General features: G+C 38.8%; 1 protein-coding gene across 2 annotated transcripts in view; it reads left to right on the top strand.

Annotated features, from left to right (window-relative positions):
• Dsg1b (desmoglein 1 beta) overlaps positions 1-18,637 on the top strand; it is a 35,455-nt gene extending 16,818 nt beyond the window's left edge. The window contains exons 6-15 of one of the 2 annotated variants that reach the window (NM_181682.2): positions 785-951; positions 2,347-2,481; positions 2,773-2,958; positions 3,749-4,008; positions 4,313-4,452; positions 5,760-6,098; positions 11,227-11,363; positions 11,674-11,746; positions 13,851-14,059; positions 15,055-18,637. In NM_181682.2, the coding sequence (NP_859010.1) occupies positions 785-951; positions 2,347-2,481; positions 2,773-2,958; positions 3,749-4,008; positions 4,313-4,452; positions 5,760-6,098; positions 11,227-11,363; positions 11,674-11,746; positions 13,851-14,059; positions 15,055-16,074 (2,666 nt within the window). In that variant the 3' untranslated portion in view covers positions 16,075-18,637. Of the gene's footprint in view, positions 1-784; positions 952-2,346; positions 2,482-2,772; positions 2,959-3,748; positions 4,009-4,312; positions 4,453-5,759; positions 6,099-11,226; positions 11,364-11,673; positions 11,747-13,850; positions 14,060-15,054 lie in introns of those variants that run through there. The other variant, XM_006525821.1, reaches the window with a different exon arrangement.
• The last annotated feature ends 4,998 nt before the right edge of the window (positions 18,638-23,635 follow it).

Below are 23,635 nucleotides of genomic sequence, written 5' to 3' on the forward strand. Positions count from 1 at the left end.
AAAAAAGAAAACACAGGGGAAAGAAGCAAAAATAGAAGGGATGGGATGTCCTGTATGACTAGAAAATTATGTCAGAAACAATTTACAGAGTAGAACACAATTCCAGATGATAAATTAAAGTCAACAGCTTTGCATGACCACGAATGTCATTCATAAAAACTATATACTAGATTACAAAAGAAGATAAGGACAGGGCAGTGTGTGTGGTCAAATAAACATTGCCTACATGCCCCTAGTTACACAACACCTACTAAGAGTCAATTCCAATCCAAATAACAATGGTACTTATTAAATACTCAAGATGAACAATAATATTTATGTAAAGTACATTACTAAGTATAAACATCAGTAAACATTCTCATTTGCTATTAAACTCTCAAGTGAACATTATAAATATGGTGTTATTCCTATTCTCATTTATAACTGTGGAAAGTAAGGACAAGATCTTATGGCTAAAAATAAGGTTGAATGGAACAGTTGAGAAAAACATTATTCACATTTAAATGCTATTTAACTTAACCATAAGCATCTTGTTTAAAACAAGTTATGTTAGGAAAATAAATATTCAGAACAGCAGACTTCCTTTTACCCTTCTGGAATGTCTAGGCACCTCTTTAACTATGGTCTTTCTATTAGACCAATAGTAGAGAAAGGAGCTACTACATTGGTATATTGGTGTTGTACAAAGAGAAGAAAGTTAAATGCACACTGTGTGGACACAGAGCTCATATAAGACTGCAATAATGTTCATTGTCCAATTCTGCCCACTGCCCTTGATTTCTAGACACACTGGTAATGAAACTCAATGCTACCGATGCCGATGAGCCAAATAACTTGAACTCAATGATAGCCTTCAAGATCATAAGACAGGAGCCTTCTGACTCACCAATGTTCATCATCAACAGGAAAACTGGAGAAATCAGAACAATGAATAACTTTCTAGACAGAGAGGTAATCCTTCATCTTCTCATGGATTTTTATTCAAAGGAACTGGCTCTAAAGTAATGGTACTTAAGAGAAAGAGAAACTAAAAGAATGTGTTCAAACACTGTATGTGTGGTCCTTTGCATGCTAGGGCATTCTTGTGAAAGTCAGAGGACAAGTTCTAAGAGTTGTATGTCTCCTTGTATCAAGGGGATGTCTCTCAAGCTGTCAGGATTATGGTAAGTGTGTTTAACTGCTAAGCCATCTCGCCTGCCTTATTTATACTAAAAAAATAATTTAAAACATTTTTAGAAACAATATATTTTGATCATATTCTTTCCCCTCTTCCAATTCCTCCCAGATCTTCCTCATCTTCCTTTCCACCCAACTTCATTCTCTCTCCCTGCCTCCCCATTTTCATCCAAAATTAATCGAACACCAAAGCAAACTCACAAAAACTAGTAAGATAAAAACTATTAAAATAAAATTCACAGACACACACACAAATATGAGTCAGGTTAGTGTAATTACTTCTGGACATGGGCCCTGCATTGAACTGTGACTGATACATGGCATCCCACTGGAGAAAGCAGTTTTCTCTCTTCCAGCAGGAATCATTTGCAAATCATGATTAGGAGTGGGACTTTGAGTTCACTCGTCCACAGGGCTGGGATTTGTCTCATTTGAACCTACACAGGTCTGTGGATGTTTTTAGGTTACTAAAATTTCTTCATTGAATTGTTTAGAAAACACCTTTAGAGAAAAAGGTTATTTAGCCTTTTCCTTTTCTCTAAGATTATTTTACATAGTCCAAAAACTATATTACCATCAAAATAATTTTAGCAGTAAAGTTCTCTAAGAAAGGGAGTTAAAAATGAAGGCCCTTCACAATCACTGAGGATTCTGGGTACCATGAAGAGAAGTATGGAAGTTATGTTCATAAATAGGAATTATTATGTTTATGCACAAGTCTAAGGATGCTTCCATTGCTTTTACCAACTTCTAAAATTGGAGTCACCACTGAATAGAATCAAAGTAGAAACATCATCAGTGACTCCACCCCACTCTCCACCTTCCACTAGATACCTCTGAATTGTCGTAAAAACTCAGTGGCTTAGCCTGTATCTTTAATGAACCATATCTTTCTCCTCTTAAATGTTGTGGCCTGTCTCACCCTTTATACCCTTCTCCTCTCTCTGGGCACACAATGAATAAGAAATGAAGTTTTGAACAAAACTGTCCCATCTTTGAGAGCATGCTGGGTAAGCATCATTGGAAATGGATGCCACAAAACCCATACTGAGTGATGTGAGATCTGTGGATTTTCACCTTCTGTTACCTTGTCTTCTATGGTGGATTAATGTAGCTGTTGAGCCAGTGTCTACATCTAGTGTATGATTGCCCATAATGTGTCTTTTTCAGCAATATAGCCAGTATTCCCTTGTGGTGAGAGGCTCAGACCGGGACGGTGGAGCAGACGGCATGTCTGCAGAGAGCGAGTGCAGCATCACCATCCTGGATGTCAATGACAACATCCCATACTTGGAGCAGTCATCTGTAAGCAGTCCTTCTTAAGGATTAGATTCCATGACTCTACATTCCTTACATACCAGTTCTTATAGGAACTCATTCAGTGTTCAGGTGCACCTGCTGCATTTGCTATCTACAACACCAGAGTAGACACACACTTTCTCTTGAATTGCTTTCACAGTGGGAAAAGTGGATTTGAGCAAAGTATGCAATTATAAGCAGGGATGTTGTTTCTGAATAGTTAACTATGAACATGACACAGACAGCCTGGTACAGGATCTCTCATTTGCTTTGCTGATACTTTGCCTCTTGTTCCAGTATGACATCGAAATTGAAGAAAATGCACTTCACTCACAGCTAGTGCAGATCAGAGTCATTGATTTGGATGAAGAATTCTCAGACAACTGGAAGGCAATCATTTTCTTTATCTCTGGAAATGAGGGAAATTGGTTTGAAATAGAAATGAATGAAAGAACAAATGTAGGAACTCTGAAGGTTGTCAAGGTATGGTATAATTAGCCTAAATCATTTGTTTTGCTGGTCTTTTCTATTTCACAACATCAAGTTAACATGACATTAGCATTTTATAAATGAGTCTATGGAATAACAAAATTCACTGTTCTTTAAAATTATAAAAAGTAAAATCTTTAATATGAATGCACATGTTTATATAATCTCAGGATAATAAGCATTCAAATTAGAAACTCTTATTATCAATGCAATTCTTTCCAAACATCAGGTTTGGGGAAAGCATTTCTATACAAAAGGGTTTCAAACAACAAAGTATGATTAACCTTTAAAGTTAAGGTTTTGTTTATATTAATGTAAAGAATACATCACCATTTTAACTGCATTTAATTGCATTTTAATAAAGCTAGCTAAATCTTTAATGTATCTGATACACAGTCTGTTATAAAAAGAGCTAGTATTGTCAGAAACATGAAATGTTGTCAGCTAACATAAATTGTCTTTGCACTGGAAATATTAATGAAATCATATGTGGAATTTAAGCAATTAACTGATTTGGTGAGCAATTAGAGCTCATGTCCCAAAAAGCTTCAAACCCTTTCAACAAAAGATCCAGTACAATTAGATTTTCCCCCTTACTCTGCTTACATGTGAGCTTGAACTTAGTACCCAGCAAGTAAGACTGGACTGGGTAAGCAAGTGGATTTGTGTTCAGCCACATAACTGAAACAAGAACATACTAAATGATTTTGAGTATTCTCAAAAGATTTCTCTGTCCTCTGAACTGTTTTCTTAGAGTATGACTAATTATCTCTATGTGTTCTAGCCCCTAGATTATGAAGCCATGAAGAATCTACAGCTTAGTATTGGTGTTCGAAATGTAGCTGAATTCCACCAGTCAATTATTTCTCAATACAGACTCACAGCAACTATGGTCACTGTGACTGTGTTAAATGTCATCGAGGGCTCTGTGTTCCGTCCAGGTTCAAAGACATTTGTAGTAGACAGTAGAATGGAAGCAAATCACAGAGTGGGAGAGTTTGTAGCTACAGACCTGGACACAGGTCGAGCTTCCACAAATGTTAGGTAAGAATGGCATTTTCCAACTAAAATGTTAACCTTAGGGGATGATGAGAAGGGAGAGGGAAAGAATGAAAGCAAGAACTGTTAGGGGGAAGGAAGGGAGCCAGTCAGGAGGACAGGAAGCATGAGGTGGGTGGGAGGGAAGGAGAATGAATGAGCACAAAGTGGATTTGGCAAAGTGTGTTTTCAGACACTTATGAAAAAACAATAGAAACCCATAATTTTGTATACTAACCTTACAAACATAATTTTAGAACTTCTTGATTTGAAAGACAGCTTTAATTTCTATTATTTCTTTTAAATGCAGATATGAAATGGGAAATAACCCAGAGAACCTGCTGGTTGTTGACTCAAGAACAGGCATAATAACGTTAAGAAACAGAGTTACTATGGAACAATACCAAAGGCTTAATGGGGAATATAAAGGAACAGTGCTATCAATAGATGGTAAGAAATCAATTTCACTTCTAGAGGAAGCCAAGGATAAATATTCTAAAATAATTTAAACTGTGATTATTTTTAAAAAAATCCTCTTTTCAGGCTCCCTGTGGATAGAAGGAGAAGGGGCAATATGGGAAAGGATTAGGAAGGGTATAGAGGAGGCAGAGAATAGAGGAGGTGGGGGCTGTGATTGGAATACATGTAAATTTGAAAAGCTCCTTTTCAATAGAAGTTGTCCTGCTGAACTAAGCACTGTATACTCAAACTGTCCTGTCCCATCATTTACTGCTACTGGATCCTAGAGGAGCCACCGCGCCCATCTACAACCCAGTCTTCTGCAAAATGGGAAAATAACAACATATGCTGATAATGGTTTAAAAACAAAGAAAAGAAAATAGTATGACATGTAAAGCAGCATGAAGGTCATTGAATGCCCTGTAAGGACAGATAACCAGACTTTGAACTATGTCTGCTGCACATCTCCAGAGGTTTCATTTCCTCTATTCACCAAGTAGGAACTGAGTCTTAACTAGATAAATGCTAGCCATTGTGCCAGACTCTAGGGCTCTGTCAGTGAAAGACTCTTATCTATAGAAAAGCATGAAGCAAACTCGGTTCATTTCCTTATTTCTATCTGATAATCCCACTAATGATAATCTTTGGGAAAGCACTAAATATAAAAGGCTGAACAGAGATGCTAACACCTGTGTTATTACCAGTTACTATTGAAAGCAGTATCAGCAGGTAACTAAGGAAGGAAACTATAGTCCATGTGATGTAAAATCATGTACCCACCATAAACTACGTGAATTAAAGGTGTGCAGAGGCATGAAAAAGTGCATACAATTTAACATAAAATCTCAAAATCCATTTGAAGTAGGATGAACCATAAGATCATACCAATGTATCATAAAAACAGGCAACATGGGCCTTATCACTAAGGACAACTGATATTGAAGGAATCTAGAAGGTTATCCCTTAGGTATTGTTACTATGGGATAACTTCTGGTTTTGTTTCACATCTTTCTGTATTTTGAATTTTTGAGCCTAGATAAAATATCTAACTGGCAACACTATTAACTATCCAGTAAACAGATCTGCCAGTAATAATTTTAAGGTTAGTTATAATAATACAATCACTGATTAGCTTTAATACTGAGTAGAAGGTCTAAGAAGATAGATAAGTTGGTGAAACAATTGCTTTCCAAGGATGAGAGTTTCCAGAACCCCCACAAGCGGCTGGGCATGGGGGACATTTGTAATCTGTTAATTGCTAGACTGTGTGTGTGCTTCCCCTGTCAACCTTGTTACAGATTCCCTTCAGAGGACCTGCACGGGGACAATCGTCATTGAACTTAGTGGCACTGGCTGGGTACCAGGTTCAGATGGTGGTGGCAGTTCCAGTGGCAGTGGTGGTAATCGTGACCCAGTGACTAATGGATATCAAGGCACTTCTACTGTGGGCCCGCAACGCGTCACAGGATCAGGGGGAGTCACTTCAAGTGGTGGAGGCAGTGGAGTTAACAACACTCCCGGTAGGCAAAATCCCTTAGACGAACCGGAACCCGAGCCCTTTGACATCACAGAAGACAACGTTCACTTCGGTCCTGCAGGCATCGGGCTGCTCATCATGGGGTTCCTAGTCTTAGGATGTAAGTGTTTTAATCCTACTTTTGATATGTGTCTCTCAAACAATATGGCAAAAGAAATCAAACAGTCTATGTGTTCAGCTTAACAGTACGTGTCTGCAAGCATTGCCTAACCAGTTGTTCCAAGTTTTGCTATTGTTCGTTCTTATTTACCTCACAGCACCGCTAGGTGAGGAGAGGTCCCACAAGTGAAGGCTATGGCACATCTGGGGCCACTGAAGTAGCCTTAGTCGTGGACAGAAAGACAAACATAGAGTCCAAGAGATGTTCCTGGTGGAATTTAATGTTGCCCTAAATTATGACAGAAACTCAAGTGGAAATCGGGGAGTACCTTGGTGCCTATACACTGTTACTAAGTTAATATGAATAATGACAATTGCAGCTAAGCATGGTGGCACAAACCTACCATCTAAGCAGTTGGGAGGTTTCCTTTTTCAAATGTAGACTCATAAAATATTGGTAGTAAAACAAGCTTCAAATACTTAATTAATTAACCACAAAATGTACATTGAAAGAACTCACAAAATTTTAAAATATTTTTCTACCTTCATTTCTCTCTGTTTAAATATATTTATTTTTATTTTTATGTTTCTAAGTGGTTTTGCCTACATGAATGTGAACATAAGCATGTGCATGTGGGCCTGGTCCACAAACTCCTTGCAACTGAAGCTGTGGATTGTTGTGAGTCACAGTGCAGATGCTGGGAACAGAATCTTAACCCTGTGACAGCGCTTTGCCACTCCACCAGCCCCTCCTCGTTGGTCTCTTAACAAGTGACTAGATACTACTTCACTAGGTTTTCTCTGACTTTAAGTAACCCACCTTTTGGAACATTTCCTCAGCATACATCCATAAAAACCACAAAGAAATATGAACACACTGAGAACATAGTCTAAAGTGGAGCACTTTAGACTAGAATGGGAAATACACTTCAAAAAATGAATGTTCTGTGTTAAATAACAGGAACTCCCCCATATTGGCTCATAACAAATAGAAATAAGAACCAGGAAATGTCCTATGAGAAAAATCATGAGTTTGAAATGGATTTTTCTCATCAAAATAAACCCAATCAAGGACGATGCAAGAGTGCTAGCAAACTTGAGGAACCCAGTGTGAGCTACGTGGGAGCAGAGATATTCCTCTACACTTGGTAGCCAGGTCTTTGCTTTATTAAAGCAAACTAAACGTCAAAGAGTGATGACAATTGCTAGAAAGAACAGCTAGATTTCATTTTCACTTTCCCTAATATCAATGTCTATTATCATACACTGTGGCTAAAGAAGGCTTTCAATGTTGTATACAAGTCTTTGGGTCAATAACTTTACATTTAATTTCTTTGCTCTATCTTACAGATTTCCCCCCAAAAGCAAAGCTAGTTGGGGATTTTTGGGTTTTGTTGTTGTTGTTGTTGTTGTTTTCCTTCTTTTATCTCTGTCTCCCCTCTACTCTGCATGAATTTTTCCTTCAATTATTTACACATTCTTATTTCCTCTTTTCTTTCAGAATTATCTGGCCAGATTCTATTAAAATCTCAAACAGATTAGAAAGAAAAGACATTGCTAAAGTGTGATAATCTTTATATAAGGATTGTCTAAAGACAGATGTCTCTGTAGCAGAAAATAACGTTCCTAAGAATAACTGATAATTGAATGAGATTTTCCCTTAAAATGCAGGAAGAGAAATTTATGCAAACAAAAGTAAATGCAGGCAGGAGGGATCAGAACTGATGCCTGCCTTCAGCTTTCTTTAGTCTCTGCTGTTTCCTGAGTGATGATAGGGAAAAGAAACACCTATCTTTGTTGGGGTTTTTTTTATTCTTTATTTACATTTCAAATATTATCCCCTTTCCTAGATAACCCCTATCCCCACCCAACCCACTCCCCAGCCCACCCCCTCCCATTCCTGATGCTGGCATCCTCCTATACTGGGGCATAGAGCCTTCACAGGACCAAGGGCCTTTCCTCCCATTGAGGACCAACTAGGCCACCCTCTGCTACATATATAGCTAGAGACACAAGTTCCACCATGTGTTTTCTTTGATTGATGGTTTAGTTCCAAGGAGCTCTGGAGGTACTGGTTAGTTTATATTGATGTTCCTTCTATGGGACTTCAGACTTCTTCAACTCCCTGGGTATTTTCTCTGGCTCCTTCATTGGGGACCGTGTGCTCCATCCAATGGATGACTATGAGCATCCGTGTATTTGACAGGCACTGGCAGAGCCTCTAAGGAGAGAGATATATCATGCTCCTGTCAGCAAGCACTTGTTGGCATCCACAACAATGCCTGAGTTTGGCAATTGTATATGGGATGGATCCCCAGGTGGGGCAGTCTCTGGATGGTCATTCCTTCAGTGTCTCCTATACACTTTGTCTGTATAATTCCTTCAATGGGTACTTTGTTCCACATTCTAAGAAGGATTCCACACTTTGGGCTTCCTTCTTCTTGAGTTTCATGTGTTTTGCAAATTGTATCTTGGGTATTCTAAGTTTCTGGACTAATATCCACTTATCAGTGAGTACATACCATGTGTGTTCTTTTGTGATTGGGTTACATCACTCAGGATGATAGCCTCCAGTTCCATCCATTTGCCTAAGAATTTCATAAATTCATTGTTTTTCATAGCTGAGTAGTACTCCATTATGTAAATGTACCACATTTTCTGTATCCATTCCTCTGTTAAAGGAAATCTGAGTTCTTTCCAGCTTCTGGCTATTATAAATAAGGCTGCTATGAACATAGTGGAGCATGTGTCCTTATTACAAGTTGGAACATTTTCTGAGTATATGCCCAGGAGAGGTAGTGCTGGATCTTCCAGTAGTACTATGTCCAGTTTTCTGAGGAACCGCCAGACTGATTTCCAGAGTGGTTGTACCAGCTTGCAATGCCACCAACAATGGAGAAGTGTTCCTCTTTCTCCACATCCTCATCCGCATCTGCTGTCAACTGATTCTCTGATCTTAGCCATTCTGACTGGTGTGAGGTGAAATCTCAGGGTTGTTTTGATTTGCATTTCCCTGATGATTAAGGATGTTGAACATTTTTTTCAGTTGCTTCTCCGCCATTTGTATTCCTCAGTTGAGACTGCTTTGTTTAGTTCTATACCTCATTTCTCTCTGTTTTGTTTTTTAAGATTTATTTATTATTATATGTAAGTACACTGTAGCTGTCTTCAGATGTGCCAGAAGAGGGCATCCGATCTCATTACAGGTGGTTGCAAGCCACCATGTGGTTGCTGGGATTTGAACTCATGACCTTTGGAAGAGCAGTCAGTGCTCTTACCCACTGAGCCATTTCTCCAGCCCCTATACCCCATTTCTTAATAGGGTTATTTGATTTTCTGGAGTCCAGCTTCTTGAGTTCTTAAGATATATATATATATATATATATATATATATATATAGGATATTAGTCCCCTATCAGATTTAGGATTGGTAAAGACCCTTTCCCAAACTGTTGGTGGCCTTTTTGTCTTATTGACAGTATTTTTTGCCTTACAGAAGCTTTACAATTTTCTGAGTCCCTTTTGTCGATTCTTGATCTTACAGCACAAGCCATTGCTGTTCTTTTCAGGAATTTTTCCCCTGTGCCCATATCTTTGAGGCTTTCTCCTCCCCACTTTCTCTTCTATAAGTTTCAGTGTCTCTGGTTTTATGTGGAGTTCCTTGATCCACTTAGACTTGAGCTTTGTACAAGGAGATAAGAATGGATCAAATCACATTCTTCTACATGATAACCACCCGTTAAGCCAGCACAATTTTTTTTAATTGCTCTCTTTTTTCCACCAGATCATTTTAGATCCCTTGTCAAAGATCAAGTGACCATAGGTGTGTGGGTTTATTTCTGGGTTTTCAATTCTATTCCATTGATCTCCCTGTCTGTCGTTGTACCAGTACCATGCAGTTTTTATCACAATTGCTCTGTAGTACAGCTTGAGGTTAGGCATGGTTCTTTTATTGCTGAGAAGAGTTTTTGCTATTCTAGGTTTTTTGTTATTCCAGATGAATTTGCAAATTGCCCTTTCTAACTCAGTGAAAAATTGAGTTGGAATTTTGATAGGGATTGCATTGAATCTGTAGATTGCTTTCGGCAAGATAGCTATTTTTACTATATTAATCCTGCCAATCCATGAGCATGGGACATCTTTCCATCTTCTGAGATCTTCTTTGATTTCTTTCTTCAGAGACTTGAAGTCCTTATTATATAGATCTTTCACTTCCTTAGTTAGAGTCACACCCAGATATTTTATATTATTTGTGACTATTATGAAATGTGTTGTTTCCCTAATTTCTTTCTCAGCCTGTTTATCCTTTGTGTAGAGAAAGGCCACTGATTTGTTTGAGTTAATTTTATATCCAGCTACTGTGCTGACGCTGATTATCAGCTTTAGGGGTTCTCTGGTGGAATTTTTGGGGTCACTTATATATACTGTCTTATCATCTGCAAATAGTGATATTTTGACTTCTTCCTTTCCAATTTGCATCCCCTTGATCTTCTTTTGTTGTCTAATTGCTCTGGCTAGGACTTCAAGTGCTATATTGAATACGTAGGGAGAAAGTGAGCGTCCTTATCTAGTCCCTGATTTTAGTGGGATTGCTTCAAGTTTCTCTCCATTTAGATTGATGTTGGCTACTAGTTTGTTGTATATTGCTTTTATTAAGTTTAGGTATGGGGCTTGAATTCCTGATCTTTCCAAGACTTTTATCATGAATGGGTGTTGGATTTTGTCAAATGCTTTCTCAGCTTCTAAGGAGATGATCATGTGGTTTTTGTCTTTGAGTTTGTTTATAAGGTGGATTACGTTGATGGATTTCCAAATATTAAACCATCCCTGCATCCCAGGAATGAAGCCTACTTGATCGTGATGGATGATCATTGTGATGAAGAATCACCTATCTTAATTTATGATTTTTTTATAATTTCAACACTAATAAGCAAATTAAAATTCATGGCAGTCTAGTGTTTCTAAGTTCGTGATTTATGGGCATCCAACCAATATTAATTGGTTGTCCTGATATATTAAATAGCAATTTTAAACTCAGACAGCTCAGGAGTTCTCATTTAGCCAGTAAAAATCGGAGTGTTTTCTTTCAACATTGTGCACTGCTAACCCCTCACCCCTCTCTCCTTCAGTGGTTCCATTCCTGCTGATCTGCTGTGATTGTGGAGGGGCCCCTGGTGGTGGAGCTGGATTTGAACCTGTTCCAGAATGTTCTGATGGAGCAATTCACACGTGGGCCATAGAAGGGCCACAGCCTGAACCCCACGATGTAAGTGCTAAGTCCAAGAATGAGATTTGGGGACTCACCAAAATTCTGTCTCCAGATGTGCCCTACAATGATAAAAATTACACTATCTGTAGTTCTTGGGTAGCTAGGAAGGAAAGGAAGAGTTTGTACCTCAAAATTCAGTAGAGGTCACCAGCCAAGACAAAAATGAGATTCAGCTTTTAAGTTGAATTTAAAATGATCCTAAATAGTCTTCTTTTATGAACTCTGTGGTAATTTTAGAATAAAAATATACAAGTAGAGGAAGAAAAGGCTCATTACAAATGGGAAAATGTTGTCTTTTGTCTTTTAGGGGATAACCACCATCTGTGTGCCACAAATGCCACCTGGTAATGCCAATGTTATAGAATATATTGACAACTCAGGTAAGAAAAAGACAACTTTCCAGCAACCAAAGACTAAAATGGGCTCTGTCCTCTCTGGTTGGGTATCTTATTGTTTAGCATTTTTGTTTGGGAAGGGGTGGGTAGTGGGATGGGAGGGGGTTGTTTTTAAATGTGTTTTTATAATTCCTTCTTCAATAACATATATGTAAATGAGATGAATGATAAAGGACAGCCTACTGAAACTGATCTGATAGGCTGTATATTTTATTTTTGTTTGTGAGCCTACGTATCCTTTAACAGCTGAGTGAATTCTCCAGCCTACATATGTATATTTTAAAATCTTCCTTGATCAACAGAAAGAAGCTGCAATCAGACTCTCTATGAATAGAAGTACCAAAACACAATCATGAATTGTCTAACAGAAGAAATACTACATTTGTGTGTGTATATATGTGCATATGCGTATTTGTGTGTGTGCGCATGTGTGTGTATATGTGAGTGTGTGTGAGTATGTGTATATAAAAACTTATCCTACATTTTATTCAGTTTTTTTAATATTAGTGACTCTTTTTACAGAGAAAACTATGTCCTTTCTTAGCGTAAGTGTAACCATTGACATATAAAACATTTGTTTACATTCTTAAATTGAAAGCGAATAGATAAAACACTTTCAAAAGCTCCCAAAGTGTTCAACCAAGGTTGTACATACACTGGGGAGTTTCTCTTTGCTTAGTCTTAACACCGGGTATAAAAGGTTATCTGAAACCAAATATCTAGATTAACTCCCAAGCAGAAGACAGGAAGCTACTGCTGTAATAAAAAAAAAAGAAAAAAGAAAAGAAAAGAAAGTTCTATCCGTAGAAATAGTCTTACTGTTTTACTTTTAAAAAAAGAAAAAAGAAATGTTCCTTGTTTTCTCGGTTTTCCCTTAGTCTTTTTAGCAATTATTTTTTAAATTAGTTATGTTTTTATTTTGTGTGTACGAGACTTTGTCTCTTTGTATATCTGTGCACAGTGTGTGTGTGTGTGTGTGCTGCTCTTAGAGGCCAGAAGAGAGCATCAGATGCTCTGGAGCTGGACTTAACAGATAGTTGTGAGCTGCTATGTGGGTTCTGCGTACCAAACTCTTGTTCTCTGCAGCAGCAGCAAGTGCTGCTTTTAACCACTGAGCCATCTCTCCAGCCCCTATAGAATTACCTTTCTACTTAGAACACTAAATCACACCAGACATAGATAAGTTTCTATTTTGTAGAATTGCATTCAATAGTCTGTATTTCTTCTGTATGACAAATCACTGTTCCCATTTCTCTTCCTGATGTGCCCATTTTTCTTAGTGGTGCTAATATTTCCCCATGCAGAAAACAGAAAGCCACTGAGTCACATACCAGCCCCCGTTAGTCTGCAGTTGATTCCTGAGAAATGTCAGCTCATCAAAACCACCAATATTTTATCTATGAATTGATTCTCTCCTTAAGTCTATGAAGTTTCACACAAATCCTAAAGTAGCATGAAAGACATCAGGAAACTCAAAATATGAAATGTGTTTCCCCAGACTCAAAAAAGAATGCTGTGCCCTGGGCATCTGCCCTGCTGTGCACCCTGCTTCTCCTCAACACCATTAATTTCATTTACTTTTATTTCACTTCCTCAGCATTTAGGATGCTTCTTCCCCTCTCATGACCAAGTTTTTCCCCAAGATGAATCCAGGAAAATGTTTTTCTCATTGTAGCTATTACCTTTGTCTGAAATTCAGTGGCTAAAAGCGCTACAGGAGTCCATGCACATCCAGAAATACATCAGAAGTATGCTAATACTATTGTTTAACTTTTAGAATTGGAGCTACTTAACTTAAATCAGTTGGAGATCCAACTATTCCACCCACAGTTTTTTAGTATCTCTCCTCCCTTTTTTTGGCACACCACATAGAAAGGTCTTTCAGCAGATGATTAAAATTAGCAAGCTGGTTAATATTATTTTGTCTTTCTTAATATTGTTTTTAATTGAATTATTATAACTACCCATCCTTTGTGCATCATAGCCATCTCTTTTCTACTCACCATGCTTGAATGAAGAAACTAAACATGACACTTTTTAGCTTATACCACACTAGAGAAATTAATTTTAATGGGTTCAATGTTTGTAGGAGTTTACACAAATGAATATTGTGGCAGAGAAATGCAAGATCTGGGAGGAGGAGAAAGAACCACAGGATTTGAACTAATGGATGGAGTTAAAACATCAGCTGCACCTGAGATATGCCAAGAATATTCAGGAACATTAAGAAGAAATTCAATGAGAGAATGTAGAGATGGGGGTCTCAACATGAATTTCATGGAAAGTTACTTCTGCCAGGTAAGGCTTTTAGCCACATGCTTTCCTCTCCATCCACGTCATTCCGAGATCTCACCAGTTTCCGCCACGGCCCTGCCAAGCTATTCTTCATGATCAACTGTCCCTGTTTGTTGGTCAATGTTTCTGAAGCTCTAATTCAAGTATTTTTCTCTCCCAGTTAAACACTGCCTGAGGCACTATTTGATTTGTAATTTGAAGTACAAATTCATGATTCAGGTGCCACCTTAACAGCTCCATCTCCCCCTCAGCACCAACCTACTTGCTTTATCCACAAAAGACTACTTACCTCGTGCCTCTAGCTATTCTGGTCCACTGGACAGTGTTTTGTTGGGCAGTTTGGTTGTTCCCCATCCTTCCTCTCTCATGCACATTTCTAGCCATGCTTCAAGAGTCAATTCAAATACCCCACATCTCTGAAGCTTTAGAAGTTAGTTCTCTCATTCAGGATAGAAGTTTATTCCATTCTTTGTTGGGATGTTTTTAAAACACAACTTATAAAATTTAAAATTATGAGGAATTTGTTATTTTTATGTCTAAAATTTTTATTTCTAACCCATAAATTCTTTATAAGATATTGACAAGTAAAACCTGAATCCAGAATCAAATTGTTCTGTCTTACCAAAAAACATCAAAACCCATCCATCTATCAACTCTAAATATCCCTTTTGGAGCAAAAACAGTCCTTCCACCAGATCTATTTTGCACATTACTTTTATTTCTCTCCAAAATCACTGATAAGAAAGCTCATGTGTGGATTATTGTCTATGATTTTGTGTTCAAAGTGCACTATTTTAAGCAAGTTTACCTAAAGAAAATTTTAAAGATCAAATTCATTGGAATTATAGCTAAGATAACTTCAAATTGAACTCTTTCAAGGATATATGAAATCAATTTTAAAGCAATTCTAGTAAATATCAGAATTTAGATACATTCATCTAATCATAAAAAAGATATTGTTTTACTTTGTTGAATATTCTTTATTCTGTACTAATTAGAAAGCCTATGCTTATGCGGATGAAGATGAAGGACGTCCATCCAATGACTGTTTGCTCATCTATGACATCGAAGGTGTGGGTTCCCCTGCAGGCTCCGTGGGCTGTTGCAGTTTCATTGGAGAAGATCTAGATGAGAGCTTCCTGGATACCTTGGGGCCCAAGTTTAAGAAGTTGGCAGATATCAGCCTGGGAAAAGAAATAGACTCATACCCAGATCCTGATTCTTCTTGGCCTCCTCAGAGCACTGAACCGATGTGTCCCCAGAGTACAGAGCCCCTGGGTAGTGGATATCCACCTATATCCCCACATTTTGGTACGACCACAGTAATTTCTGAGAATGCCTACCCTTCTGGCCCTGGAGTACAGCATCCTTTGCCAATTCCTGATCCTCTGGGCTATGGCAATGTCACTGTAAGGGAGTCCTATGCCACCTCTGGCACTCTGAAGCCCTCTGTCCACTTTCATGATAACCAGCAGGCTTCAAATGTGGTGGTGACAGAGAGGGTGGTGGGCCCCGTCCCTGGTGCTGATTTGCATGGCATGTTAGAGATACCTGACTTAAGAGATGGAACAAATGTTATAGTGACAGAAAGGGTAATAGCACCAGGCTCAAGTCTACCCACTTCTCTGACCATTCCTAACCCTCGAGAGACCTCAAATGTAGTTGTGACAGAAAGAGTGATCCAACCAACCTCTGGCATGATAGGCAATCTGAGCATGACCCCTGAGTTATCAAGTGCCCAAAACGTGATTGTGACAGAGAGAGTGGTTTCTGGTGCTGGTATGAGTGGAATTGCTGGCACTGCCGGGTTAGGTGGGGTTGGAGGCATAGGCAGCAGTGGCCTTGTTAGCACCACCATGGGTGCTGCTGGCACTGGGCTGAATATGGGAGGAACAGCCACTATTGGCCACATGAGGAGTTCCTCTGACCATCACTTTAGTCAGACAATTGGATCTGCCTCCCCCAACATGGCTCGAAGTCGAATCACAAAGTACAGTACGGTACAGTATAGCAAGTAGTCATGGTCCCAGAGTATTGTTCACTACCATCTCAGTGACTTACATCCAACTCCTCCCCACCCTCAATCTAACAGTGCAATTTATGATGCAGAGCAGGCTATGGGAGACCTGTGGAGTAAGGAAGAGCCACAGTGATAGTAACCCATGGAAACATCACCATGGGGAAGAGTGCTCCCTAGCATTGGTAAACTTTTTTCTTTTTTCTTTTTTCCGTTTTTTTCTTCTTTCTTTCTTTCTTTCTTTCTTTCTTTCTTTCTTTCTTTCTTTCTTTCTTTTTTTCCTGGTTTTTCAAGACAGGGTTTCTCTGTATAGCCCTGGCTATCCTGGAACTCACTTTGTAGACCTCAAACTCAGAAATCCACCTGCCTCTGTTTCCCGAGTCCTGAGATTAAAGGCATGCGCCACCACACCCAGCTGGTAAACTTTTTCTTATATTAACACTAATGAAATAATGAAGGTGAACTTGAGGTACAATCTTATCTGTGGCTGTGTGGTCCACAGGTTTGTTTTTGGTTTTATGTTTTTAATGTTGCCTTCTAGGGTATCAGCAGCATGTTGAATAAATAAAACATGGCTACATACAAGCACTGGCTTTAAATGGCAATGAGAAGAATTCTTATTGCTGTTCAGAAATTAACAAAAAAGGTTTGAATAAGCTTGAGCACACATAGGTGAGGAAAATCTGACATTTCCTTCCCATATGCCTTGTCTGTTTCACAGGGAATACAAATTAAAAATCATTCCACAGATTCAGGCTAAGGTTAATAAAATTCTAACTACAAAGTTATGTACGTAAGATACCAGTTATTATTACTGTGACCACATTTAAACTACATTGGATGGAATAATTTTCAAATTAAGAAATATGTCCTGGTAGAAAAGTCTATAGACAGTAACATTATTGTGAGATTCGTTTGGCACAAACTGACACTGAATCTCAAGATGTGGTTTTGTTAAGTCCCCTGTGGAGTTGGGAACTTTCCTGGCTCCCACTGTGTTTCATGGGTGTGACTTTGAAGAATATTGCTTACTGGGTGGATGAAGGGCACCATGCTCATTTTTGCCTTTACCACTGTAGTTGAAGGGAGAGTTGCAAATGACACATGACATGGCTGCCCTCCCAAGTGTTAAATCTCCTCCCAAGTACAGACAGGACAGTATTATCTCTTAAGTCTAAGCAGTAAGGCATACTCATTTCTGTGCAGCTCTTTAAGGCATAAATTCATAGTTAAGATAATGTACCTAAGCTGAGATGGTGGGAAGAAGCTCACAGTATGGCTAAGCATTGGGGTAATTTTTCAGGGAGATCTGAGGAAGGGGAACTGTTTTTAGAACATGAAAACTGTCTTAAGTGGGAAATGTTAGAAAATAATTGTTCAGTAAAGGAAAACCATATAATGAGATATAGTTGAGATTAGTGTCATCATTTGAATGACCCTCTGCTGCCATTTGGAAGTGATTAAACAACCCTTTACTAGAATTGATATTACTTTAGAAAGGATGAAGTAGTTACTAGACAAAGCTATTCCTTATCTAAAATGTGTTATGCACACAACTTTGAGGTTTCTCTTTGATTTGTTAATAATGTCTTGGCTTCTAAGCATTCTAACTTAAAGACAGTTTACAAGTTATAATATGATATATTTTTCTAGCCTTGTAATTTAGTAATGTGCTATTTATGATGTGTTGTTTCTGTATTTTTGTCAACTGGTGTTCCCCGGTTTAAAACCTCTCAGAAGAATCAAACTTTCGAGGTGACAGGTACATTTACTATTGCAGGGTAGAAGAATCTTTTCTTACTTTTAAATCAATGTTAAAATAAGCTCACTATAGTAGAATCACATATATATATATATATATACATATATATATATATGGCAAAATAGGAACATGGAAAATACTGGTCCTGAGTTGTGAATTATGCACAGCTTTTAAAGATGTGTTCATACACTGCCTATTCATTTCTTAGGGTGTCACAAAATCACAACATTTATCAAAGACCAGGAATGATTGATTATTCCAGCAAAAGCTAATTTGTTCTATATAGCAGTGGATATGGCAAATATTTTAAAGGCCACAATATGACCAATTTTAACTGTACAGAACATGTACAATTTTGTTAACATGTAGGAAGCCAAAATGCAGAGGCAGAAATAAAGTCACATAAGGGAGTCTTTCTTTTATTGTGTTCTAAAATGTAGGGTAACACATTGAGGATATGGTTTGGGTATTGGTTTTTGTTTTTCTGAGCTTTTTTATTTTTAGAAATAAACTCAAAAGGTATTTGTTGAAATATACTTGAAGATGCCTAGGTTTGAAAGTTTTGAACAGATAGAAATAATTAATAGTTTTCCTTCCTTCCTTTGTTCATTCATTCATCCAAAGGCAAGTGTACTTGTTGCCCTAATGTGCTATACTCTGGCTATATCTTTGCTTCGATGCCTGATGAATCCTAAATATTTTTTTCATTGCCTAACAAGTGGCAATATGGCAATCTTTAATAAATGTGATCAACATTCATCAGTTATATAAGGCCTGGGAAAATAAAACTTTAAATGAAGAATGTGTCTTCCTTCCTCCTGGGACAGTTAACTTCAGATCAAACTATTTCTTTTAGGACTGTACAATGGGCCCTGTTTAGTCCTGCATTTTACAATGCTGTTTTTAAAAAACACATCATTTTATCACTGAAAGGCCATTGCTCATATCGCATCACTGAAAGGCAATTGTCCATGAATAACCATTGGGTATGGGGTAAAATATGGACTTCCACCATTGGAACTGTGGGCATTGGACTGTGAGAAGTCACAGGATCTTGCTCTGGGGGTGAGGAAAGGGCACAGTCTGGGGTTCCATGGACCTGCCTGAGTCAGGCTCCAACCCTCAGGCACCACATACCACTGGGCACTGCGCAAGAGCTGGTTCTGGAGTCCCTGAGTCCCACGGAGGACATCTCAGACAAGCTGTATGTCTCAGAAGAGCTGAGATAAAAGTGGGGACCCTCAGGTGAACTCTGACCCAGGGGGGGTGAAGGAAAAAGGGGAGAAAGAAGAACTCTAGCAGGTTACTGCGGGGAGGAAAGACTCTGGATAGCTTACTGGGGTGGGGGTTGAGGGCAGCCTGGATTGGTTCAGGGAGGCTTCCCGCTGGTAGGTTAGATGAGAGGCTCATTAGGCTCCTTAGAGGGAAACCTGCCCCATTGCTCCAGCACAGAACATCCTAATGAGAAAAGATGGTTCATGGTTTTAAGGCATTTATTGAAGAAAGACAGAGAAAGGGAGAGGTGTAGAGAAGTAGAGGGAAGTCATGGCCACAAGGAAAAAAGAGAGAATGAAGGAGGAAGGGAGGGCAAGAGTAAGAGCAAGAAGGTAAAAAAAGCAAGAGAACGAGGAAGGGGCAAACAGCTCCTTTTATAGTGGGCTAGGATACCTTGCTGTTGCCTGGAAACTGTGAGGGTGGAGTCCAGACAGCCTATGTGACTGATGGCCACAGAACTATGGAGCTGGGGCCCTTTGTCAGGAGTCTAGTGTCTGGAGAGCATGGCAAACAGGCATTCTGTCCCTTGAAAATTAATCTGCTGGATCTCTGGGGTTTAAACATAGCTAGACCAGAAAACAGGCTGCCTTTCATGGTCCCACATTTGGGCAGGATTTTACTCCTCTCTTTACATGCTGTAATCTGAACTACTAGTGTTATTCCACAGATATAGGAAGGAGATATAATCCTGTCACAAATAAATAGCTAAATTTGTGATTCATAAACCAGGCTAATCTTAAATCAACACACCTTTAACCAAAGGAAAAGGTAAGTAGTACCATAATGTTATTCATATGTGTTTTGAAAATAAAGCACCCTTTCCGGTCCGGCCAGCACTGGGGTAACTAGGGCACGGAATCGGCTGACACCTGCCAGCTACCCACAAGACCCGGCACAGGATCTTAAGACCTCTGGTGTGTGGAACACAGCCTCTGCTCCAATCCAATCACATGGGACCTGAGACTGCATTAATTAGGGAAACAGAAAACCCGGCCTGATCAGGGCACAAGTCGCTTCCGGTCCACGCCAGCACAGAGGTACCTTGGGCGTGGAGTCTGCGGACACCCTTAAGGTATACACAGGACCCTACATGGGATCTTAAGACCTCTGTGAGTAGATCACAACTTCTGCCAAGAGGCAGGTTCGAACGCCAGATATTTGGGCACCTTCCCTCCAAGAGGAGAGCCTATCTGCAGAGAGTACTCTGAGCACTGAAACTCAGGAGGGAGCTAGTCTCCCAGGTCTGCTGATAGAGGCTAACATAAACACCTGAGGAACAAGATCTAACCAGAGACAACTACAACAACTAACTCCAGAGATTACCAGATGGCGAAAGGCAAACATAAGAATCTTACTAACAGAAACCAAGACCACTCACCATCATCAGAACGCAGCACTCCCACCCCACCCAGTCCTGGGCACCCCAACACACCCAAAAATACCCGGATTTAAAAGAATATCTCATGATGATGGTAGAGGACATCAAGAAGGACTTTAATAACTCACTTAAAGAAATACAGGAGAGCACTGCTAAACAGGTAGAAGACCTTAAAGAGGAAGCACAAAAATCCCTTACAGTATTGCATGAAAACACGACAAAACAGGTGATGGAATTGAATAAAACCATCCAAGACCTAAAAAGGGAAGTAGACACTATAAAGAAAACCCAAAGTGAGGCAACACTGGAGATAGAAACCCTAGGAAAGAAATCTGGAAACATAGATGCAAGCATCAGCAACAGAATACAAGAGATGGAAGAGAGAATCTCAGGTGCAGAAGATTCCATAGAGAACATCGGCACAACAATCAAAGAAAATGGAAAATGCAAAAAGATCCTAACTCAAAACATCCAGGAAATCCAGAACACAATGAGAAGACCAAACCTACAGATAATAGGAGTAGATGAGAATGAAGATTTCCAACTCAAAGAGCCAGCAAATATCTTCAACAAAATTATAGAAGAAAACTTCCCAAACCTAAAGAAAGACATGCCCATGACATACAAGAAGCCTACAGAACTCCAAATAGACTGGACCAGAAAAGAAATTCCTCCTGACACATAATAATCAGAACAACAAATGCACTAAATAAAGAGAGAATATTAAAAGCAGTAAGGGAGAAAGGTCAAGTAACATATAAAGGCAGGCCTATCAGAATTACACCAGACTTTTCACCAGAGACTATGAAAGCCAGAAGATCCTGGACCGACATTACAAAGACCCTAAGAGGACACAAATGCTAGCCCAGGCTAATATACCCAGCCAAACTGTCAATGACCATAGATGGAGAAACCAAAGTTTTCCACGACAAAACCAAATTCACACATTATCTTTCCATGAATCCAGCCCTTCAAAGGATAATAACAGAAAAGAAGCAATACAAGGACCGAAACCACGCCCTAGAAAAAGCAAGAAAGTAATCCCTCAACAAACTGAAAAGAAGACAGCCACAAAAACAGAATACCAACTCTAAAAACAAAAATAATAGGAAGCAACAATTACTTTTCCTTAATATCTCTCAATATCAATGGACTCAATTCCCCAATAAAAAGACATAGACTAATAGACTGGCTACATAAACAGGACCCAGCATTCTGCTGCTTACAGGAAACCCATCTCAGGGAAAAAGACAGACACTACCTCAGAGTGAAAGGCTGGAAAGCAATTTTCCAAGCAAATGGTCTGAAGAAACAAGCTGGAGTAGCCATTCTAATATCAAATAAAATCGACTTCCAACCCAAAGTTATCAAAAAAGACAAGGAGGGACACTTAATACTCATCAAAGGTAAAATCCTCCAAGAGGAACTCTCAATTCTGAATATCTATGCTCCAAATGCAAGGACAGCTACACTCATTAAAGAAACTTTAGTAAAGCTCAAAGCACATATTGAACCTCACACAATAATAGTGGGAGACTTCAACACACCACTTTCACCAATGGACAGATCATGGAAACAGAAACTAAACAGGGACACAGTGAAACTAACAGAAGTGATGAAACAAATGGACTTAACAGATATCTACAGAACATTTTATCCTAAAACAAAAGGATATACCTCCTTCTCAAAACCTCATGGTACCTTTTCCAAAATTGACCATATAATTGGTCACAAAACAGGCCTCAACAGATACAAAAATATTGAAATTGTCCTATGCATCCTATCAGACCACCATGGATTAAGGCTGATCTTCAATAACAACATAAATAATGGAAAGCCAACATTCACGTGGAAACTGAACAACACTCTTCTCAATGATACCTTGGTCAAGGAAGGAATAAAGAAAGAAATTAAAGACTTTTTAGAGTTTAATGAAAATGAAGCCACAACATACCCAAAATTATGGGACACTATGAAAGCGTTTCTAAGAGGGAAACTCATAGCTCTGAGTGCCTCCAAAAAGAAACTAGAAAGAGCACACACTAGCAGCTTGACAACACACCTAAAAGCTCTAGAACAAAAGGAATAAAATTCACTCAAGGGGAGTAGATGGCAGGAAATAATCAAACTCAGGGGCGAAATCAACCAAGTGGAAACAAGAAGAACTATTCAAAGAATCAACCAAATGAGCTGGTTCTTTGAGAAAATCAACAAGATAGATAAACCCTTAGCCTGACTCACTAGAGGGCACAAGGACAGCATCCTAATTAACAAAATCAGAAATGAAAAGGGAGACATAACAACAAACCCTGAAGAAATCCAAAACACCATCAGATCCTTCTACAAAAGGCTATACTCAATAAAACTGGAAAACCTGGATGAAATGGACAAATTTCTAGACAGATACCAGGTACAAAGTTAAACCAGGATCAAGTTAACGATCTAAAGAGTCCCATATCCCCTAAAGAAATAGAATCAGTCATTAATGGCCTCCAACCATAAAGAGCCCAGGACCAGATAAGTTTAGTGCAGAGTTCTATCAGACCTTCAAAGAAGATCTAATTCCAGTTCTTCACAAACTATTCCACAAAATAGAAGTAGAAGGTACTCTACCCAACTCATTCTATGAAGCCACAATTACGCTGATACCTAAACCACAGAAAGATCCAACAAAGATAGAGAACTTCAAACCAATTTCCCTTATGAGTATCAAGGCAAAAATACTCAATAAAATTCTCACTAACCGAATCCAAGAACACATCAAAACAATCATCCATCCTGACCAAGTAGGTTTTATTCCAGGGATGCAGGGATGGTTTAATATACGAAAATCCATCAACGTAATCCATTATATAAACAAAATCATAGACAAAAACCACATGATCATCTTGTTAGATGCGGAGAAAGCCTTTGACAAAATCCAACAGCCATTCATGATAAAAGTCTTGGAAAGATCAGGAATTCAAGGCCCATACCTAAACATGGTAAAAAGCAATCTACAGCAAACCAGTAGCCAACATCAAAGTAAATGGTGAAAAGCTGAAAGCAATTCCATTAAAATCAGGGACTAGACAAGGCTGCCCACTTTCTCCCTACCTATTCAACATTGTACTTGAAGTCCTAGCCACAGAAATTCGACAACAAAAG

Source organism: Mus musculus, chromosome 18 (assembly GCF_000001635.26).
Source record: "Mus musculus strain C57BL/6J chromosome 18, GRCm38.p6 C57BL/6J".
Taxonomy (NCBI): Eukaryota; Metazoa; Chordata; class Mammalia; order Rodentia; family Muridae; genus Mus; species Mus musculus.